At 40.8% G+C, this 24366-nt stretch overlaps 1 protein-coding gene across 2 annotated transcripts; it reads right to left on the bottom strand.

The window, feature by feature from the left end:
• Positions 1 to 646: 646 nt before the first annotated feature.
• On the bottom strand, positions 647 to 22307 carry ano5b (anoctamin 5b). Of its 2 annotated transcripts, XM_053435884.1 has the most exons (21): positions 21954 to 22307; positions 16103 to 16147; positions 12224 to 12288; positions 10461 to 10568; positions 8772 to 8840; positions 8297 to 8581; positions 7688 to 7807; positions 6945 to 7060; positions 6717 to 6851; positions 6029 to 6134; positions 5690 to 5750; positions 5244 to 5395; positions 5086 to 5160; positions 4730 to 4955; positions 4450 to 4628; positions 4227 to 4324; positions 3220 to 3350; positions 2856 to 3061; positions 2446 to 2633; positions 1641 to 1746; positions 647 to 1546 (listed from the first exon to the last, which is right to left on the bottom strand). In XM_053435884.1, exons 1-21 carry the CDS (start codon positions 22027 to 22029, stop codon positions 1322 to 1324), a joined length of 2772 nt encoding a protein of 923 aa, XP_053291859.1. In that variant the 5' UTR covers positions 22030 to 22307; the 3' UTR covers positions 647 to 1321. The 2 variants fall into 2 exon arrangements, with proteins under 2 accessions (XP_053291859.1, XP_053291944.1); XM_053435969.1 differs by lacking the exon at positions 16103 to 16147 and having other exon boundaries at positions 21954 to 22304.
• Between the last annotated feature and the right edge of the window lie 2059 nt (positions 22308 to 24366).

The following is a 24366-nucleotide window of genomic DNA, read 5'->3' as shown; positions in this document are numbered from 1 at the left end:
CTTAAAATGAGAATGTTGAGATGGTTGTACAAAAAAAAGATTCAGATCACAGAGAGGAAACATATCAATAAATTAATCGCTCTACAACCAATTAAAATAGATCACATTTATATTTTTATATCCAAAGCAACAGTTAATATCCAGCCAGAGAGGATGAGGCATTAAGTTTATATTTCTTATGTGTTTCTTCTCTTGTATGATTATCTCAGAAATCAAGGTTACAACTGTTTAAGCCTCCAGTCAACGTGAAACAGAAAAGGCCATTTTAAGTCTGAGTGCAGCACGAGGAGGAATGAGGCGGACACACGACCGAGCTGAACCCGTCCACACACACTGATTGTATTAAAACTGAAGATCAGTAAGAGATCTTCCAACATGTTATTTGGTTCTTTGGGTACGAGTCTTGTTATTGGTCCCGGTGCAGGCTGGGAACACGTTTGGAAGATGAACCTGCAGCATCTGTCTCGCCGAAGTGTAAACGGAGGTACTTTGTTTTCAAATGCAGTTTTTAAGAGCTTTCCCCAAAATATAACACACTGAAAACTAAAAACTGACAGTCTCATAGCCCAGCTACAGATAAGTGGGAACAAATATTATGCAGCTACCGATTTAAAAAATGAGTTAAAAGGAAATTGAGTGTCTGTGGGATTAAGCACTGACTATTTCATTCTCTTATATTATAAATGTGTTTCAGATCTGATATATTGAAACCTATTATAAGTATTTTGTACATTCTTAGGGAAATCATATGAGCTTCCAGCCACAATTACCATTCACACTATTCCACAACTGACACATGTCTATAAACAAGTCCGACCTCATCTCAGTTTTCTCAGTAGATGAACTACATGCAAAAAAAGAAAGGAAATTGTTTGCATATCCAGCTAATTTAAAGGGAAATTACAACTAATTTCACAAGGTAAACACCTCTAGCTTAAACTCTACAAGCACAAACAGAGTCTCTCAGTCATTAGTTTGAATGCATCACGTGGAAAACAATACAAACTGCAGCTACACTCGTATCCGTCCCGACACCTTCCGATATTTCCTTATGGCACAGAAAAGTCTCAGTCCCTCAAGAAGCTGATTTAAAGTACGAAGCACAGTGAAACATGGCGCTGGATTTGTTTTTTCAGATCCATCTCTACTTCCTCTCGCAGGAGCAAATTTGACCGGATGTTAATGTACATTTAAAAGATAGCAGCGCTTTTATCCCCAAGACAAAAGCCCTTACACATGGATCATATGGACGTTCTGAGCAGCCCCGAGTCCCACACGTGTCCATTTCTTGGCTTGTTTAGTCGGAGGGGTGAAGCCGCGGCTACAGGAACTCAGACAACACCTCGTGCGTGTCCGATATCAGGGACGTGTCCGACTGCGGCGCCGTGATGAAACTGGCGCTCAGCTGCATTTTGAGCTTCTCCACCTCGTAGTTGTGCAGGTACTCTTGGATCAGGTAGCGCTCTCGTTTGAACCGCGCCTTCACGTCCGACGGCACGTCCGGGATCATCCACGCCACGAAGAACTTCACCACAAAGACCACGTGCTGCAGAGGCAGGAGTTAACACACAATGAAGAGTTCTATCAGTGTTATAGATGAGTTCTGAGAGTCATGTAGAACAGAAGGTGTGTGGTCTTACCTCCATGGTGATAATGAAGGCCATCTTGGCAGCTAGGATGTGCCAGAACTGCATGGTGTGAGCGTACTCCTTGTCGTGGCCTGGAGGGTAACGGTAATCACGGTATCTAAACAAAAACAAAAAGACGACAGAGCATCAAATGAAAATGAATGTATATATTCATACAGAGAATATGCTGATACAATTTAATCAGTAAATACTACAGTATAGAACTTCCATCTGCATTTGTTGGTATGTTAGTTTGAAAGATTACACAAAAAGTATTTGTAGTATCACCATCAAACTAGGTGGACAGATGTGGTGTGGGTAAACATTGTTTGGTGTGAATCTGGATCAGGAGGCAGATCCAGTACTTTTTTTTTCACTTTCTTGAACATTGCCATAAAGGGCCACTTTCGACATTTTCTCACCCCATATTACTTGGGAAAATATATTAGTATGCTGATTGAGGATTGTTCATCTGTTCATCTAGCGTATTTCTATTCATTTATCCATCAATTGTAAAATACAAATGTTTGGCTAACTATTTATATCTCTGGCATTGCTTTAGTGTTTTTTTACAAGCTTTTTTCTAATCTTATTCTACAGAACAATGCCACGTGCACTATCTCATGTGTGGAGACCTTTCAATGTCAATGTAGAAGGAAAGGCTGTTGAAATTTGCAAATACTGTGCAAAGACCTATGTTAAGAATGACAAAAAGATGGAGAAGCATATAGTCGAGTGCCAGCTTTTCCGATGTGACGTTTTACAGCTTTTCTGTTTTACATCACTGTAAAATGTCATGTTGCTCTTTCTCTGATACCTGCAGGTGGAGGTCAAGTTATCAAACGAGTATTCCCGCTCCTCCGGCATGTTGCGTTCACGGATTTGAGAGATGTTGTATATTGACAGGCTGTTGTTGACGTAGCCCATCATGCTGGTGTTATTACCGTAGGCGTACAGATAGACCATCCGGGGTATCATGTCTGAGGTGAACGCCATGATAAACGCCTGTAACAACCGGAAGCACATAGGATTGTCGTTTAAAATGTCTCACTGTGGTAAAAAAACCTTTAAAAAAAAGTTTGATGCATAGTTTCCTACTGAATTTGACATTTTATTTAGGTTGCATTGATTAGTTAGCATTCCAGTTCAACAGCTAAACATTTATCATCCATGAAAATGTAGATATTCGTAAAAATTCCGCAAACGAAACTGCATTAACTGACTCACATTGGTAACGACGGATAAAATGGCCACCGCGTTGAGGATCTCCTGCCACGCGCCGATGTTTCGAGCCTTGGACGCCACCGGCCGTCTGAACTGGGTGGTGAACTTCCAGGCGTCCACCCTGATCTCCAGGATGTTATTGAACAGAGCCAAGAGCGGAGCCAAGGGGAAGGAGGCCACGAACAGAGTGATGAAGCCAAACTGGACGACTGGATCGACAAAGAGGGAGAACAGATAGAGAGATGAAATAGAAAAGGCAGAACGCAGTGATATGAGAGGTGTGGCTGTGATCAGTGCATAGTATGAGTCTGTACAAATGTGACCTGTAACAAATCATTTCACAAGTAATCCAGCAGAAGTAGCTCACCCATCTCCAGGTACTCGTAGAACAAGCCCAGTTGGGTGAAGTTCAGCAGGACGTTGTCTTGCTCCCAGCGGCTGTAATGGTTTTCAGGATGGTGGCGCCCCTTTCTGCCGCTCCACCAGTTACGCATCAACCTGTTGAGGAGCCCGTGAAGAAGAACCACACGTCAATCTGGGTATGATTCAATATCAACTTTGGAATCGGCACAAACACAGAGATACATTTCCGGAGGGATGGATGGTGATGAAATGATCTCTACAGTTTTAACATCGTATGTTCTGCACACGATAGAAACAAGTTGTTTAAAGCATGCAGCTCTTTAATTCTCTATTGAATAGTTTCCACTAACTTTATGGTCGCTTGCTGTCTTACAGGCATTAGGCCAAATCATCTTCCTCCAGATTCCATCAATATGCTCATTAATACAACTGACTTGATGTGACTCTAGTTGTTTAAACTCTGAATAATCATACTTGTTATTTCATCTAAACCTATGAATCTTCTCAAAGAACTGAACAGATCACGGTCGCAGTCGATAACCTGGTCCAAATCTATCTACACTCTCTCTTAAATGTTAAACTGTATTTATCTTTCACTTTCCAGCTCTCATCAATCACATTCAGGCACAATGTGAGGCTCAGTAACTTGCCTAAGGACACTTTGAAATGCAGACAGGAGAAGCTGGGGATCAAACCACCGACCTTGTGTTACTGAACGACCCTCTGAACCTCCTGAGCCAAGACATTTAAAATGTGTAGCTAATGTTTTTTTGCTGAGGACATTCCCAGGTGAGGAGAAATAGAAAGTTCTTGATATTTTGCAAGGTGGAAAACAATACAGTATGTATTAATGGAAAATCTATTGATGATGACTGCGTACAATTTGTAGCAGAGAATAGAATTTGATAGAAATGTTGTCTTGTTGTGGCCTAATGTTACTTTCATTCTGAGTAACTGAATGAGGGGAATGATGAAGGGGGGGGGGGGCACACACAGATGTGATGGACTCACGGCAGCAGAGCTTCCTGAATGTTTCCCCATAACTGTTTCCCGGCCATGACGATCACCAGCTGCGTGGTCAGCTCGATGAGGCAGCCGCCAGGGTCACACTGCGACAACAACACGCTTCGTTTTTAATGCACATTCCTCTGGGAATATTAACTTTAGGAATTACAACTCAGTTTATTTACTCATCATTGTCCTTTAAGAATGGTTTAATCTGGGTCTAACTCACCTCCTCGTTCCTCAGATTGCTCCATTTGCCAAACATGTAGGAGTAGTCACCAGGATAACCCACAAATTTCCCTTTGAAGAAGGCCACATAGAAGCAGGAGGAGTAGTAGTTGACGAACTGGAACATAAACATCTTCATGGTCAGCCTGTTCTCATACTCCAGGTGGGTCTTTGGGATTTCTGTGGAAAGAGGAGTTTGCACCATCAGCACCAGACATTCCTCTAAATCTGTTCAAAGGTGTTTTCTTTAGGTCGGTGGACGTCAGACGAAACCTCCTCACCCATATCAGTGATCCAAATGGCCACCCTCTCGTAAAAGAAGTTGAGGATCATGATGATGACAAAGTTGATGCAGGAGGCGGTGGCAGAAGTCGCCAGCTGCGGCGTGATGAACCTGCCCACCACCTGGATCTTCCTCATGGGGTCTTTGATGATACTGGCGAAGGCGGCATACACGGCAAGTCTGTACGCTATCACCCCGATGATACAGGCCACTATAAGAGAGATCTGTGGAGAACAAACACACACACACACACATTCACACAAATGCAGCTGTTGATACTAAGCGACTTATCATGTAATTGATAATAGATATAATATAAATAGCTGTCACACACACACATACACACATATTTACCCAGAAAATGACGGTGGCTGTGGAGAGGCAGAAGCGTGCACACTTGCTGGTGATGGGGAGATAAGGCTCCATTTCCTGGAAGATAAAATACCATTGTCATAATTTTATCTTTTTGAAAACACATACGTTCTTTTATAGTCAGAAAAGCTCCAAAGCACCTGGGTGATCTTGTTCAGTCTCCTGTTGGTGCATCTGATCTCGAACTCTGGACGCATTTGAAGCTGCTGCTGCTCCTCCTCAAAATCCACCAGGTCCCACTCGTACTCCAGCCGCGCCTGACGCCGCTTCCAGAACTCCAGAAACAGAGTCACTGTCAACAGTCGTAAACTCTTAGTCTGGAAGTATCTGAACAAAGACTTTGTTCTATGTAGTGAAGCTAGTGTTTCTGGGAGTGTTCCTGTATTTCTTTGGACAGATGTTTAAGACCTAAATCTGCTGTGCATGACGCCAGTGACTTGGCCGACATGTCGCCGGGCAAACTGCTCGTTCATAACAACATAATTGTGCTGGAAAGTTGCTCTGGGCTGAAGCGCAAGTTTTAATAGTGAAAATCTGTCTTACAGGAGAAGGGGAAAGAGGGAGAGCTGCACAGACGGACACTTACCCCAGATCCCCATAAATATGGCAAAGAACACCGTCCCCTCATTATCAAACAGATGGGATTGCTGAGAGAGAGAAAATAAAAAGAGGTTAAGTGGAGAAATAAAGAACGTGACATGTACTCAACCAGCAGGATACTATTTATGACCTTGTATTCTTTATGTATGAATAGATTGCAAGTTTGACAAACCAATATGTTTGAATCCTCATAAGAGATTCTTTAAATTCTTAGTCTAGTGTTTCCACCAACATGGTATCACAGAATGTCAGTATGTAGTATAAACACTGATATGATCCCTGGCTTCAAAGTGGAGTCCAAATAAGGAGGAGAAATGTTTTTTACCCAGGATGAGAGACAAGTGGAGTTGAGCTTCCAGAAAGGACATTTTTTATCACAAAGTGGACACATCAGAATGCTGCCCCCAATATTAGCGTCACATATTTCTTTGCTGAAAAGAGAAAGAGAATAAATGAAGGTAGATTACATTACATAACATTTCATTTCATTTAGCTGACGCTTTTATCCAAAGTGACTTACAATAAGTGCATTCAACCATTAGGGTACAAACCCAGAGTCCACATGACACTGCCCCCGTGCACACAGAAATACTTTGACTGGCCTTATCAAACACCAACACACAACACCAGCTCATGACCACACTGGTGATCTTCCCATACGATTTGAGGCTTTTATAGCAGTTCATGAATGTTTGTTGGTTTAGGAATAAATTGGTCAACAACAACAACTTAAGTGTGATCTATGGGTGTCTACATACCTTTGGCCATAATGTTAAAGCGGCTGTTATAGCAGCCTATGAATTCCAATGGCTCTGGATTAAAGTGTTAAACAATCGCATATGATTGTAATACATCGGTGTCTCTATACGTTTGGTTATAATACCAAAGAGGCTGATATAGCAGCATATGAATGTCAATGGTTTTGTTACAAAGTGGTAAACAATCACATTAAGGGTCTAGATACTTTTGGCCATGGAGTTATCAGCTCCCTGACGCCCTCTAGTGGTACTAACCTTGATTGGTTGTCATCATAACTGAGCACTCCATAGGTGAAGCATATGACGCCCATGACGGCTGCGACGAACAGCATCTCTGTGTAGAAGCCCAACCAGGCAAAGTAGATCCCGATCTTCTCCCCATAGTACTTCCTGCGGCCAGAGAATCACTTTAATATCATTTCTCTAAAACATAATAAGGGATGATTGTAAACGCTGAGTGCATTCGGGTCCCGTCTGTTTTACCTGATGAGGTTCAGCGGCTGCTCTTTGTAGAAACAAAGGAACCGGGCCCAGTGGCTGTACAGGTTGAAGCGCTCGCTCTCACATTCAGCGTCTCTAGCCCTTTTCCAGTATCGACACTGGAAGGAAAACAAGCAGTGGAATTATGGCTGCTGAGCTCAAGATATTTGGAAATTAAACATGTTCAATTTGAAATGTAATCAATGTTCCTGGCAAGACAGGGAATGAGAGTGTTTCCTAAAATGTCAAACTTTTCCACGGTTTCACCAAATTTTCCAGCAAGTAAAAAGGAAAAGCAATGGAGTTATATACTATGGCTAGTTAGGAGCAAAGTAAGCAGCTGACATGATGTAATCTAAGTCACTGTAGTGGTAATAGTAAAAGTAGGACTTACACTAAAATGTACTCATTCTGCAGAACTGCTGCTCTCAATGTGTTTCATCATCATGGGGGAAAAGATTAACAGTAGTTCAATGTTGTGTGAGATGCAGGAAGCATCGGGTCAGACTATTGAAAATGGAATTGGGTTACTTAAACTCATAAATGATGCAGGTCCAATCTTAATCTGTGAGGAATTACCGATAAAAAATACCTAGTCACTGTGATCCCCTCTCTGTAATGACCTACAAGTCAAAAGACTCAGAAAATGAAGGTGGTACTATCTGAAAGGATCTGCTACCTATATTTAATGTACTTTGATTGTTTGACCTCATCACATTCATGTTCTTTCTTCCATGTGTTCTTACATCATGAAGTGGGAAGGCCGCTGTGTAGGTCCCGTTGCTGATTAATCGCTTGATTCCCGTCTTGTCTTTCTCTTTGCAACCCTCTTTAAAGTACGGACAACGAGCCAGGAGGTAGAACACCTAACCACAAGGAAGGGAATTAAAAAGGATTAAAGGATTTGGTTTCATTGGATTCATTTTGCTAAATGCATTTTGCCTCATTGTTATATCCGTCAGGATGGATATATTTCCCCCCAGTCTGTTTGATTTCAACAAAACCCATCACCGCACCCAAAGACCACATTCAATTTTAGGTTGGAACTGGACAAAGGGGGGAAATATTTGACATGGAATAATTCATGGATCTCAATGAAATAGATCTGGCTTATATAGGAGACAGATTTCTATCAGTGATCACCATTTGGTGCAGCTTGGGCCTAGTGCGAGGAATTTGCACAACTGAGTGCTATTCCCATTGCACAAGCGTATTCCAACACTGTAGAGGAGAACTCTGAGTCCAGATGAACTGCAAAGAGTTCCATTGTGGTAGCATTTTCATTCATAAATACTAAAATCTTAGACGAGGCAATGTAACAAGTGAATTCAGATTAAAGGGAGGAAATCACTCACAATCCTGTTTCTCGTGGACGGTGGAAAGAACGAGTCTTTGTCATTGATGAGGAAGAAGTCCGTCTTGTTCTTGTCGAAGGGATAGGTGAAGTAGTCCGGTTGTGGGTGCATTATATAGTCCGGCAGACGGAAAGGATGCGTTAGCCACTCCAGGGGGACCTCCTGGGCGTGGGGGATATCACTCTCCTTGAAGGGAACTTTGACTTTTAAGACATCAGCGTAGGTGGTTAGTACTTCCCATGGAGCGTGGATCTTCAGAAAATACGTCTTCTGGTCTTTAGAGTCCTGATACGAGCACAAATAGAGAAGAAGAAGAATATTGCTCACCTCACTGCAGTTTCCAAGACTTGAAAAAAAGGCAGTTTCACGTGTCTACAACTGAGAGATCCCTTTAAGATCGTTTTCTGTCGAATGTGGTGTGCCTCGGCAAACTAGCCACTAGGTGGTGCAGCTACTCTGCGGCTGATTTTCTTACTGATTTGTCCTCTGTCTCCAGCTCCAGTCCGGTTTTCTCCAGGTTGGCCTCAAACTCCCTCCTCCTTTCCTGTGGATAGGAACACAAACCACACACATGCTCTCAGTGGGTTTTCTGCTGCGTCCACTTTACACAGATGCAACAAAGCTGCAGACCTTTGATTCACATTTCGAGAATCTCAAAAGGCGACTGGGCCTGAGGTCGGTGCAGAACAACAGACGTGGCTTCTCCAAAAAAAACTACACTTCTCAAATTACTGTTGGAGCTTCCGAATGGGTTTTCGGGGGGGGGGGGGGGGGGGGCAGTTCCTCGGGGGACAGAGTTGTAGGATTTTCATTATCAGATGTAGATGTTTCATTCATAAATCTGATTTGATAAACATTTGTCAAAAATAAAATATGGCAAACAAACATTAAACTTAAACAGGAAAGAGAGACAATCAAGACGACAGACTTTTACGACATAAAAGTGAGGTTCAAATTGTAGTTTTCTTTTGCTGTGACACGTTTAAGTCATTGTGTGAGAGCGCCAGTGTGTTCACTTTTCGGTCAGCTAGCATTAACAGAATAATAGTTTGTTTCTCAGGTTTTTTCTCTCATGTCATGTTACGCCCTCATGTCAGTAGGTAGCAGCAATTAGCTGGAGTCAGTCGCTGCAGTGTCATTCTGACTCAAAAAGCAAAATACTGCTGAAAAAGAAGCAACACACACAGTCATTCACGGCCCTTAACAACATTTTACCTGGTAAGTAACAATTTAACCAAGAAACAACAAAGGACATTGTGAAATATAGAATTGGTTTCATAGTTACAGTTTGTCGAATTATGTTAAAAAGGAACTGTAACGGTAAATCAGTTGTTTAATGGGGCAGTCTATGTTCTGGGGGTTTCCCTTTGGTGTTCACTAGCTAGCCAGCTGGCCGCTGCTGCAAACTACTGCACATGTTTTTTTATGTAAATCCACAAAGATATGTAAATCTTGTTTCTTTGTGAATTAAATGAGGGATTTTCTATTTAAAGTTCTTAAGTTTAAGTTTATCATGGTAATTTAAGTATTTAATTGACTTATTACTTTGCTTATATGTAATGTTTCTGTTTAGAACATTGACTCTGCATCGACTCTGCTCATGTCTGAGTACAGAGCTGAGAGATGTTTTCAGAATGAGCTATAAGGACCAAGTGGGGGTCAATGTGAGTAAACTTGTGATGAGCGATAAACAACCGTGTACACGCAGAAATGAACTGTTATTGTACAAAATATTGATTATAGCCAATTTAACAGTATGAATGAAAATATGTTGACAACTGCATAACTTTTCTGGAGGGGCTGAATGTGAAAATGCAAAGGTCTGAGTGTGTTGCTCCACACATTTCCCTGAACTTTTCATGCCAGCCCCCTACTAAAATATACGGAAAATGTCATAGTGAGCCCATTTGAGAAGACACCAGAAAATTCACAGCGATTGAGAGGACATGTTGACGATATTTCTAACACGGGGCAGATGCAAAACAAAATATCTAAGATGGAAAAAGAGGCGCTGCACGTGTGGAAGACGTCAACTCTGTAACTCTGTTCTTTGATTCTCACTTCCTCTCGCAGTACCGCATGCCTTCCTGTTCTAGTGGTTTTGATGTCACAGTGACAAAATGCTGAGTAGTCAGGAAACACGAGTCTGTTCTGTTACACTTACCTGTTTCTTTTCTCCATCTTTGTCATCCACGTAAGACAAGACAAAGTCTATCCTTCGAACTCCGTCCCTGAAGAAAACTGTGTCTTTGTTTGGGTGAAGCTTTTCAGTCTGAGGGACAAACAATAAACATGAAATAACTCTCACAGAGCAGGAAGTGAAAGCAAACAGAAACACGCAACTTGGAAAACAGGTGCACCAACATTAGACTTGATGAATAGTGAAGTTATTGTGAACTACTGATTCCTGGGATTTTTCAATTTTTGAAGAATAGCTTAGATGGGTGCCATGACAACTGTAGAAACCCCATAATATACTCGATTATGATGACCACAACCTGTCATCATACAAAAATAGTTGATGGAGGGAAATAAAAGTTCTGATGCTTTTTATTTTAGTTATTCTTTTTTTTTTCATGGACATGTTTTGATGCTATATGAGAAACTTAAAACCTTCATCTGTTCACAACATTAATCTTCTGATTTGACCAATTATCTAATATCTATTCAAAACGACTTTCTTGCTGGCAAAGATCAATCTGTGAAAATTGATTCAACATCAAATGGTCAACATGTGCCCGATTCTACTGTCACCAGCGTCTATAATTCTCTGTATGTGCCTTTATTTGTTGTGCTGTCACAACACTGTGGCTTAAGATGTGAATACTTGATATATCTTATCATTTTTAACCAGTTTGGAATTTAAAACACAACAGCAAACTCTTAGTCTGCATTTGTAATTTCTGATTTTATCTTGACAGTTACTTTTCCACACAGTTAAATAACCTGATGTTTTAGAGGTTTACACCACCATTCATGCTTCACTTGAACCTGACTTTTGAAAAAGGTTCATTTTCAATTCAGCTGCATTCATGATGTCAGTGTTTGAAGGAAAAACCCATAATGTCTGGTGATTTCTGAGAGGCAATATTTATGAATACACAAAGTGTGCAGTATTTTCTTTGGCTTTCTGAACCCTGCCCCAAGTGATGCCCTTGCTCTTGCTCACAGCTCCTCATAGTGTTATTGAATCATGTTAGGATTTTAATAGATCAGACTAGCACTGAGGAGAACAGAGACATAATTTATTCAGTGCTATGAAGTCTGATGGATAAACCATCTGCTTGATTGGCTCACTGTAGCACAGACGAACAGGCTCCTGTCTGATTTTGGTGGTCAGAGGAATGAAACAAGCTCTTTGACACACCGAGGTCTTGTGACTCATGAATTAGGCCAGTGATTCAACAAAGGATCAGTGAATAAGTCGGCAAAAACCACACAATCATAAACACTGACATAACACACAACAATCTTTTGGCCAAAAATAAAAGCGCACAGGCTTTGAACAATTTGTTTGTAATACTGTTTATTTTGGACTTTAGACCAAATCAAAGAAGGATATTACTTGACCAAGCAACATTACAAGTTCATAGCCTTCAGTTGTCATCAAAACTCAAAAGGTGTTTAGTTTGTCCAGTTTGGGCTATTGTATAAAACATGGCGGCCTCCGTAGAGAGGACCCACTCCTTATATAAATAGAGTATTTATATAAAGAATATGTATAAATCAAGGGCTCATTCATGGGTAAAGAAAACAACAATTTGTACAATTTATTTTTAGGTACATATTAAACAAAGAAGCTATCATTTTTCAATTTGGGTTTTCTTATAGCCTGATACAGTGTCAGAAAAGCTGTTTTAAGTATCCATGCTAAGGCTTCATATAGATGATTTACATTGACAAGCCAACAGATACATTCAAACTTACTTCTGTATTTCCAGGCAACGTCCCTCGTTCAGATAATGAACTGACGCCATTTCCATTGTTTTCATCTGCAAAAGAAAAATACAACAATCACATTAGAAGGTACAGTAAATATGTGTCATACAACTGGGTGTAAGGATCAATACTTTTCATTACCTCCACCAAGAACAGTTATATTCCTCCTGTGTTTGTTTGTTTGTTAGTTAGCAGGATAGGACAAAAAACTACAAGATGGATTTACATGAAACTCCTGATATGGGTCAGAAAAGACCTCTTTACATTTTGGTGTGGATCCAAATCAGTGGGCAGATATCTCTCTTAAACATTATGAGATAGGGAATTTTTTACAATTTCGATGATTTCTCAGCGAACAATTCATAAATCTTGATGAAAAAACTCATATTTAGAGGGCCGTATCAAATTTGGTGCAGTTCCTACACAAATATCTGGATGAAGTGAATTTCAGTGTGGTTTCATAAGGGGACTGCTGGGTCTTGGCAGAGGTACGAGCTCTACTGTGTAACATTCTAGTAAGTATCTGGTTTACATTTGTTGTGTCAACCAAACAGAGTGCTAATAATTAATATTTAAAGAGGTGTTGTCTTGAAGTGAAATGTGTATTTATAGAAGGGAAAGAGTTGAGACACACAAAAGCAATGGCGCGCACACACACACACACACACACACACACACACACACACTCTCTCTCTCTCAGTCCTCTTCATCTCTAATACAATGACACACTACATTCCAGCAGTGCCTCCCTCTCCCTGCATGGCAGACTGTGGCTGAGGGAATGTGCTCATGTAGCACTGCTCGGCTCGCTGCCTGCTCCAACCCCCCTTCTCTTGATTAATTCCCTGAACAGTGGGAAAGCAGCACTTCCTGTGGGGGGGGGGGGGGAGGCTGGAACGTGCATGAGCACACCCGAGAGGGGGGAGGGACCAGGGACTGAGATGGCTGCTGTATCAGGAGTCCATCTAACCTCCCCCTGGATGAAACACGCTCAGAAAACAAAGGAGACAAAGATCTCCAGCCTCCTTCAGCTTCAGCCCAGACGAGCACAAACGGCCACCTCTGATTAGCCAGTGGTCTGACAGACAGCAGTGTGAGCCAATGAGAGAGGGACGGTGGTGTTTCTATGCAGACTTACTTAAAAAGCTGTGTAAATAAGGCATTTCAGTGGGACCACAGGAATCTCTGAGGTATAAAAAGGGCATATGACAGGGACATTTTTCTACTGGCCTCGTGGGAAGCAACGTTCACTCCGCAGCTGAGTATTTTCTTTCTTCTTAGCGTTTTTTTCCCTCTTTCCTATTTATCTCTCCCTACTTGTTTGTCCTGACTCCAACTGTGCACAGGCGGCAATCAGATCCTGGTTGGTGAGCCTGAGCAAACAGAAGCAAAGGGCCAGCAGTGTGTTATATCTACTTCCACTGAGGAACAAAAAACTGACAGGGGTCATACACAGTGCAGAACTGAGCAGCAAACAGGACAGTGCAGACAGAATGACTAAATAATTCACTGGAAACGTCCACTGTATATTGAAACTGCAAAGTTATTCATCCAGGCTATTTACTAATTAGCTTTAAAACTCGTACTTACAGGGCCACAGATTAACTGAGCTCATTTGAAAGTAAGTTTTTTCACACACTTATCACCCGTGACCCAATAACACGTCAGCTGCTATTTACAGAAGCTGACAAATTCTCATGTGATCATCCAACAGCAAAATGCCAACTTGTTAAAAAAAACTAATTCCAGTAGCATGGGGGATGGGCTCAGATTTAAAATGAAACGTTTAACCACCAGCTGGAAGAGAAGTAATGTCCCAATAGGCAGCTGGTGTCAAAGCCCAGACTAAGATGAGTGAGATTCACTTATTTCTCCTTGCTTGTGATCTGATCTGAACAGTTTTCACACATGAATGTCCGGAGTTTGTTCTTCACAAATGAGGTAGCAACAGGAGGTGGTCCAGGTCAGATGCTTCCACAATAACAGGACACTGCTCATTGACACCGCTATCAGCCTTCATCACCCAGAGCTCGATGTTGACATCTTTATCTGCCTCTTCTACATGTATGGCTCCTCTTCTTCATCCTGAGATATTTGTATTGGTTCTGTTTTTTTTTATTTTGCATCCGTCCCATGTTCGAAAAAACTTTTTCCTGCTGTATTCTCACATGGACCCACTAAGGCATTTCTTGGACATTTTACTAGCTGGACTGGCTGTAAAAGTGAAGGAAAATGTCAGGAGTAACTGATACGGTCACATTTGCCTTCTCCCTTTCAGCCAGGAAAATGTCCGGACTCCAGTGCATGGTTGAAAGCAGCTTATGAGATACAGAGAGGGATTATTACACATGTCCTCCCACTTAGCCCTCAAATCCTCTCTTAAAGTAAAGAACATGTTGGACCAAGTGTATTCCTCTGGAAAAGAACAGGCTCATAGAGACATATCTGTCCTTATTTCTACGACAATAGGTTCAAAACTGCTGTGTCAGATCTACAGAGCCCTGCAAGCAAGCAAGGAGTGATCACAGCCTGACAATTCTTCCTCACCCTGAGTAATTTAAGATATTAGAAGAGGATATCTACAGTAAATCAGGCCCACAATATATGAGAATAGGGAGCCATTGACGGTATTGTGCTGATCGTGCAGACTAAAATAACACAGCAGAGGCTGCATCATCCAAAACCTTAATCACTGCAACCAGAAGACTTCTCTACCCCCTTTAGATCCCCCTCCTCTAACTGCACCTCTGGATCATGGCCCCCACATGAGCTGCATATTTACTACTCCACAGTTTCTTTTTGCATGAGTAACCGGCAGGAGAGCGTCACCTCTTCACTGTATCTCAGAGTGAGTCATCACAACATGTGGGAACCAGTGTTTCCAAATCTGAACTGACATCCAGTGTCTAGTGTTTGTCTGGCAAGAGGACGTGAACGAATATGTCAGCCGCCCCCCCCACACACCACCATTAACCCACACACAAGCACACTACATAATGCATATTCTTCCATCCATTACGGAGTCATCGTAAACTTGTATTTCTGACACATGACACGTTCTAAACGCACATGTTCACCAGCAGTGATGGAAAGAGATTTACTCAAGTTCTGTACCAAGTTCAGTTTGTATTTTACGTTTTTATCCTACTTTCTACTCTGCTTTATTACATTCATTATGCAGGATTTGACAGATAGAGTTATTAATAACTTTAAAGAAAGAAATCTGAGCAGCTTCAAAATGCTTGCTACTATTTAAACTTAAATGAAAGATCACAATACTTCTTTCGCAAATGTAAACAAGTTGAATGTGTCTAGGATAAAAGTCCCTATAGCAGTGTCTGTAACTTTACCATCCTTCAAAATCAACTGTAGCTGTCGATGGATACAATAAAAATAAAATAACAAGTCTGGGCTGTTTGTGTCAAATTATAACGTTGTTAAATATCTAAAAATGTCATGGTTGATAAATATATATCTCTGCACAGGTTACACCAGCCCTAATTGTAACATGACCATGTGAATGTGTCACATTAAAGTATATGGGAGCATGCATCCGTGCTGATTTGACTTCCCAGCCATGAACACAGAACACAGCACACTGAGCTTCCAGCAGCCCGGCTCTGCAGCTGCAGCCAGAAGCTGAGAGATCAGATAGAGAAACAGACATCATGGTGTGATTGACAGACAAACCGGAAGCCAGCAAACGAATAAACAGCAGAAACACAACGAGAAATATGGGCAGCTACTGAGGAGCGTTCAGCCTGATAAGCAAATGGATGAAAAGAGGGACGGCCGAGGATGAGGAGGAGGATGATGGTGCGAGGACGGACAGACAGGCATCACATCAAGCCTCCGATCTGCCCGTACCTGAGAGCAGGTTTATCTTGAATGCAGTCAACACTGCAAGACCATCTTTAAAAAAGGACACACAGACACAGGTTAGGAGGAAGTATTAAATTGCAGTTCAGGAGAAGTAGACGTGCAGTGAGAGCCAAGAAATTCTTGACTGTAAAATGCATCGAAGAGTGGTTCTCGTAAAACAGAGCCATGGGCCTAATTGGACATAAAAGTCTCACAGAAAATAAATTACTTCAAAGCCCATAGGAAGATTTTAACGCCTGCATGAATCAACCAGGCAGCACAGTAACAAGCAGTGCTGGTGGTGTGCTGCAAAATGTAAATTTAACTCGGTGAAAAAACTGTTTTAAAATGAGCCAAACTGCTTCATACTGGCTCTTATGTAGCTCGTCCGTGAGGTTGGCACCACCCAGTTTAACAATCCTGCAATCAACCCTGTGCGACTCGACAAACACAGACACTGCACGCGACACAAACCTACACACACAACTGTGCAATATTTTAAAGTGTATTTGAGTTCCGTCTTATTAGATATAACATTTGTATTATGTCTTATGTTATCAATATCCTTATCTCATAGTAGTATATATATATCTCATTGTTATTGCCTACTACCAAAAATGTCATATGGGGAATTGGAGGGTACAAGAGTTTATGCTCTATGATCCAACAACCCGTCTTCAATGTTTATTAGTTTCAAAGAGATAAACTTCAGAAAATTTGTCTTTTCCTGAAAATCCCTTCTTCTCAACTGCTTCCAAACAGCAGCTGCACTGAGACATGATTACCCGAAGTGTAGCATTAGCCAGAGCTAGCTAAAATGTGTATGCAATTTTGGCAATATATCACTGTATCGACCTGACGTGTGTTGTATGTAAACTTCAGTTTCGAGGGGTGGCACTTATGTCATACCAATACTCGCAATATCATAAAACATTTCAATTTCAATTTAAAGGAAGTAAGTGTTCAATTAGTGTTCCTCTTCAGTTATGATGTCAGACTAAATAATAAAAGAAGTTTTATGACATTCATTCTCTGTGTGGATTTATTTTTCAAAAGGTTTGACCTGAGCCAGTTGCATTCAACAAACTTTTCTAAATGCACTAATATTAGATTGGTACAAAGGTATCTGAATCGGTATCAGGAAGTGAAAATTTCAGACCACCTTTATCACTTACTTAACTTAACTCAACACTGTTTTACTTATATAACTGGTGTGATACTAAAACATTTTGAATCTTACTCCTGTCAAAGCCATAAATCTCCTTTTATTAGATTGAAAACTCTTACTATCTGTTTTTCCTGGTACATCCTCAAACACACACCACAGCTCGGTATTATGACGTCTCTGAAGGGAAGTGAAACAGACATGTCACAGCCTCTCCCTCGAAGCAGGAGTTCTATTCATGACAGATGTGTGAGAAACAGATGTGGCAGATACTAGTGGAGAAAAGTAAAATAATTACAGGTCCTTAATAAAACATAAAATAATTCTTGATTGTGTTGTAGATGTATTTTTCATCTAGCTGCCATGAAACCACAATACACTGAGCAAGGCCTGGACCTGTGTCCTCTATGACATGACATCCTCTCTATCCTATCTCCTTCAGCATGTTTCCTGTTGAGTCAGCTCACTATAGTTCACAAACTGCTCCATTCAAATATGTATTCAGAGCCCTTGTGTGAAAATGTGAGGTATAAAATACCATCCGAAATTTGTGCAGTTAAAAAGAAAACCAGTAATATGTTTCATGTATCGGAGCTCCACTGACAAATGGAATTCATCAAGTTGTCATGACCTTGAGGAATTGAGTAGTTTAAGGACATCGTGCTAATGCTGTGCTAAAAGCCTATAAAGATGGTAATAAACATATTAATATAAAACAATACATAAAACAGAGAAAACCCAGATTTTTATGAATCGCAGGGAGAGAAAACAATTTACAAACTAGAGCGCCTGTTAGGAAGTGAAGTAAAGGACGTTGTGTTAAAAAAAGATTGTTCTCACAGCGTTTCCACAAAATGATGTTCAGAAAAAGGGGACAAATGGATAACCCCATCCCAATCTTCCTTTTTTTTACGAAGTCAGTTTCTTATCATGAGGATGCTGCTGTCTCAAGGGCATACTTCCTGACAATCCCCGGAAGGCTTGATCAGTTTAAAAATACCACAAATGCGTACACAAGAGGCTGTGTTCAGGGCCCAGAGAGCAATGTATAATCTTCCAAATAGACGACACAGCGTACTAAAAATACCATGTTAAGAAATGCATGTTTGAGAAAAGAGGAGAGCGACTCTCTACAAGGAAAACTGGTCAACACAGACAGAACCCAGTGGTTTTCTTGCTTTGTTTTTCTTGGATATGATTCATGTAAGACGGCAGGTTCATAAATTCATGCTCGTTTCAGTCGCTCTATAATCAGATAAGGCAACGTTTATCAAATGTTACTGTACAATGATAAATATAGCTCCGTCAGGCACAGTCGCTCATTAAAGAGTGGCCACATAAAACTCAGTGTTTCCTGTACATGTGCAAAAAGGCCCATCAGGCCAAAGCAAAAAGAGGCACAGAGCGTTTTACTTTAATCTAAGAAATAGAAAGTCTATAAAGAAACACAATGAAATGGCAAAAATAAATCGACTGTAGCTGTCCTCTAGTTCACCGAGGGGAAAACTTGGTTGCTCTCTAAGTCTGATTAAGTATCCTGCCTCCATCAAAGACGGTAATGACATCACAAGGTCTGTTTCCATAGCAACTCTTTGGCTCTGTTTCACCTCTGATTGGATGATACATTCACTGACCCGGCTGCAGAGAGCAAAGTGAAATCTCCCTAAATGGAAGGAAATTTCTCATAACGTGAGTCATTTGTTTCAAAAAATGACCGGACCGACCCCGGCAGATGCAGAAAAGAAACCACTGAAAAGCTTTTAGTCCAGTTTAAAGACTCACTGAATTTACATGACACCAACAAGTACCTTCTGTATTGGAGGTGTTGTGGTGTTTTAGGTTTAGACACCATCCACACTGTAAATAATGTCACAGTACATCTGGTGCTCATCCAGCTGAAAGACATCACTCATGACCTTCTATTAATCTGTGTTGAGCCACCTGCGGACAAGAGGAAACACTCCAAACACATAAAGCAATGTGAAGACAGACGCCCTCCTCTGTCACAGGAAGCTGAAGGTCCGTTCTGATAAGAGCCTGAACAAAGCTTCTGCAGAACGAGGGACAGTCCATTAACCCGCAGCTCACCCTGAAAAAGCAGGCATGTGTGTCTTTATTAACGAACAACTGATTAACACAATAATGTGGGGGGTATTTACAAACTGAAAAGCTCTGAGATTTCATTATGTTCACTCGACGGACTGGTTCAAAGTGAATGCTCAGAAATAAATCATCTGGATTTTCCTCTTATGATAATACAGGCCTGGTCGGGCACCAGGCCAATGCCAAACCAAGAGAAATGATGTTTTGATAACGACAGGATAACCAATATTGCCCTATCAAAGATATATCTGTGATAGGGCAATATTGGCCATTACAAATAATTGACCAATATACCGCCTCTTATCATAATGGCTCCATTAAGAGCAGAGATTCCCCAAACATTTTTTACTTTTATTTTAGGGCTAAGTGCAAACTTTGGTGTCTAAACTGTCTTCTGTAAAATGCAGCACTGCTCTTAGCACAAGAGCGGCAGACTTTTGCAATACTCTCAAGTCATCTTGTGTTTTGACAAGCAGGGCTCAAAAGATAAGGACAGTCAACACACGCCACACACTAACTGTATTTAGAGAAGGCCCACTCTTCATGTGCGCTTTACTTTTCATGTTATGGATCCCAAACTGCAGATTTCTGCTGGAAATTGCCTCCTGACCTATTCGCCACGATTACTGGACGTCTCCAGACTTCTGGGCTTTCGCTACTGCAGTTTAAAAAAAATATTAAAACATCAGTTAGAGGATAATACCGGTTAAAATGAGGAATTTTAATCTCTCGAGATAAGTGAGATGTGTATTATGTAAGTGGGAATAATATCAGCAGACACTGGACACTTCAGAGTACATCAGGCTAACCTGAGGGTAAAAGAAGTTTCTGAATTCATGCATTGTTAAGAACTTTTAGCTGAGCCTCTCATTATGGTAGATCAGCTAATCTTTACCACAAACAGTTTCTTTCATTATCTATTTTGTGTTTTTAAGGAAGGTTACACAAGAGCTAAAGGCGGATTTCCATGAAACTTAGTGGAAGGATGTGGCATGGGTCAGGGAAAACACACTTCAAATTTTGGTGCAGTTTTTCAGTTTCTTAAACATTGCGAGGTGTTGATGTGTTTTTAAACATTTCACTGTTTTCCTATGGGGAATGATTCATGGAAAGTCCAGGCTTATTTGTGCAAAGTGCTCTTTCCTCAGTTTGACAGCTCCGGTATGTCATCTTCACAAACTGTTCAACCATGGGTAAGATAATTCTGGGCTTAATAGACCACAGCCCTCCACTAGTGAGATGAAGTCCTCGGTGAAAGCACAAACCATTACCTTTAACTCCATTTTCTGGTGACACTGGTGATTAGTGTGCACGACAACAACAAATAATGACAAGCCATTTCAGCTCCATCACACTAATGTCATGAGTATGAGTGAGCATGCTGTCTGAAACCACAGGCTGAGAGTGGTTTGCTGTTTAGCCAGTGAAGCCTGAATATCTCAGACAACGTAATCCCATATCTACACAAATACTCACGAGCAGGAGGGGAACATGGATTTCTTTACTCGGGTGATTCACTTGGGACAATTTTGCCCTTTCGCTAGTTTAACCTAATTTCCATTGAAAAATTTAAAATGGAGATGAAGATGTCTGAAAGGTACAAATCTGCCTCAGTGACCACACAGTCACAGGTTTAAAGGGACATTCCTGCCATGAAAATCACAAGACTGTACAGTGCACACACATAAACAACCATTGTATGTGTTTGTGATACAGGATCACTGCTATAACTCCCTTTATAATGATACACACATGAGCCAGTTTAAATTTAAATTGTGGGTTAATCCTGCTTGTTGACCTCTGACCTCTGACTGTGTTTACCCTACTTACACCAGATCCTTCCCAAACTCCTCCACTTTATGCAGACGCATGACGTCAACAGCTGCCAAACTGGCACAAGATTCATAACTTTTGTTTAAAGAGCAGATCTTGTAGGGCTGTACAATTTGGCCAAAGACAATATCAACAGAATTTTAAATCTTGATATTCGTGATAATTATCACGATAATGTAACATTATTATTTCTTTGAAGTTTGAAGCCTGATTTTTGCTCCACTAGATAAACAACTAAACCTTTGATAACCCTGAGGTAGATCAATATGTGATATATCCTCACTCTAATGTATAAGTAATATGTTGCCATACATATTGGACCTTTTTATATTGCGATTGATTTAAAATACATTAGGATTATTAGAATATGGATCATGTTTTATTGCCCAGCCCTAATATCTTAATTATGCTGTGGAAGAAACATGCGCAGATGAAAAATAACCAAGTTATATGTAATAGAGTGACAATCAAATTTCAAATTGACCTTCTGGCACTAAAATGACTAAAAAATACATCTTAAAATAAGGGACATTTTTACTGGATTGTGAGGTTACACTGTTTCTTTAAAGTTGAATGCTTTGCTATAGTAGTGTTCTATAAAGGCTCCATGTTGGAAAAACGTGTTCTTCAAAGCAGAGGCAGTAAATAACAGCACTTTTGCAGATACAAGCATGGGACACATGATGCCATAGATTCCCTTATGCCCTCCTCAGACCTTGTTAAATACTACATGAGCTCATTGTTTGGTTTAATTACCTGTGGTCTGTGAATCGGTGGCGCTCTGCAGCTCGATCAAAGTTTCATCCTTCGCCTTCCCCGTTATTCGCCTCATAGCGGCGGACGCTGTTATTATAGAGGCCGCTTCACCTTCTCAGGAAAGTGGGGGAAGGCAGAGAAGATGCCGCCGTGATCCCGAGAGGTAGACGGATGTCTCCACCATCCACACACCAGCGGCCGATCTCACCCCCCTGTGACTCAATGAGTCCGATCCCTCAATCGATAGATTATAGACGGATCATATTCTTCATTCTGAATGGAACTGTGCCCTGCTGGACTCCCTGGCGCTGCCCGAGGAGACCAGGCACATAAAAGGGGAGTGGCAGGGGGTTTATTTTCTGTCGGCAAATTGGGTAGGAAGAGGAGGAGGAGGGGAGAGAGAGCGAGAGAGAGAGAGAGATGTGGGAGAGGGTGAGAGAGGAATCGTTTCTTAACCTATGACCTGTTTTGAAATAATGTTTTTCTATGCTATGTCAATATGATCACAAAGCAGCACGACTGTGTTAGTCTACCTGCACGACCTCTCAAAATAAAAATCAAACACAACAAGTCTAAAGTCCTCATTACGACGACGACACCATGTGGTCATTTACAATACTGCAATATATCACACGTACTCAAAGTTATAAATAAAGAAGAATCTATGAACTATCAAATATTTGGCAATATAATTGTTATTGATCAACAGCTTAAATGTTGCGGAGTCTCTCTCTCTCTCTCTCTCTCTCTCTCTCTCTCTCCTGTTCACTAACTATTAATTATTTTTGTTTAATAATCATATTTGAATATTTGAATTGCAGTATCTGTACTGTATATCAGCCCTTTCTAACAGTATACACACCTCTTGAGAGTGCTTTACTCCACCAAGGCTCAAAAGACCTTAGAACCCAGAACAATAGGATGGGCCTGACTCTTTGACAACTATGGTGCACATTAGTAGCTAGAATGTACATTCTCTTGTTGCACATTTATTAGTTCATAGAGCCTTGACTAGATAATGTGGACTATAACCCCCTAGTTACTGCAGGCTTGACAGATTATTGTAAAAGCTCTCAAAGTCAATTTAATATTTATACTATTATACCATTATATTTATACTATAATACCATGCAGATGACATTAGTAGCATGTTAATGTTGGCATTAATAGTTTATCAGCCATTATTAATGCCACATCTGCATGATCCATCAGCAGGAAACATGGTGACTGGGTTTTTCACAACCTGTTAACCCCAAAGTTGCTCTTATTATTGGCTTGAAGCTGATCAATAAAGCCTTGGAGTCATTGATTTATTAAATATGAATGCAGCGGTTCAGGCCTGTGTAAATGGTGTTGGATGCATGGGCCTCAGAGTGTATACATGTATACTAATAAACTGCAGCCTCAAAGGTGGATCAATGAACACTATAAGGCTTAAAAAGGGCATGGCAAGGGCATGCTAAGATTCCACCCTCACATTGTTGTCCATCTTGTTTCAATTCCATTATACTGCAACTGTTAAAATATTTATAATCCCATACCACTCTCAACACTGCACAATCACCACAATCCTTGTCAGCACAGTCTCCCTCAGAGCAGCTGTGGGAATGCACAGACCAGCTCAACTACTTACAAACCACACTGCACCAATAGCAGAGGTTAATGGGGAGGCTGGCCTCTCTGGATTTAAATGCTCCACTCAGCAGATTAGACAAATACCAACGACGGCCTTAATTGGTGTAAACTGTGCCCAACCAAAATTACACCTGCAGTTTCCATCTGATACTGAAGCTCTCTTAATGACTCTTAATGGCCCCGGCCACATACCCCAAAATAATCCAGTAGTGGAGACTATTTCCAAAAACATGTAAAACCACCCTATTACATTCTAGTGTCATTGTCGGGGATGTACTCAGATTCTTCACTCAACCAGAACTACCAGGATAACAGTGCAAATCGCAACGTTTAGTCCAAGTGAACTACAGAGGCACATGTACAAAGAATAAAATAACTTCCCACAAAGACAGATCCTATGACTGATTTATTGTATTATCATGTAGCCTAAGACATAAATATAATGTTTAAACTAACGCATCAGTCTGTAAAGTGAAAACAGTTAAACTATTGAATACACATTTAAGTATTTCAGTACGCTCCCAATCAAAGTATACTCCTGAATAAATGTGTAATGCGACAGGAGTTATCATTTAATTAATTCAAATTTCTGTAAATATTTTGGGACTTCATCTGCACCTATTTTTAGCATCAAATAGTTTTGGTCTCTTTTTGAATTAAAATTTCCAGGAGTTTTTGTAAATAACAAAGTAAACATAATTATTTGGGGATTGGACTCCTGATCAAACAGAACAGGACATTTAAAGATTTCACGTTGGCCCCTTTGACGATTCATCCA

This window comes from Pleuronectes platessa, chromosome 1 (genome assembly GCF_947347685.1).
Source record: "Pleuronectes platessa chromosome 1, fPlePla1.1, whole genome shotgun sequence".
NCBI classification, from domain to species: domain Eukaryota; kingdom Metazoa; phylum Chordata; class Actinopteri; order Pleuronectiformes; family Pleuronectidae; genus Pleuronectes; species Pleuronectes platessa.
This window is presented reverse-complemented; position numbering and strand designations above follow the sequence as displayed.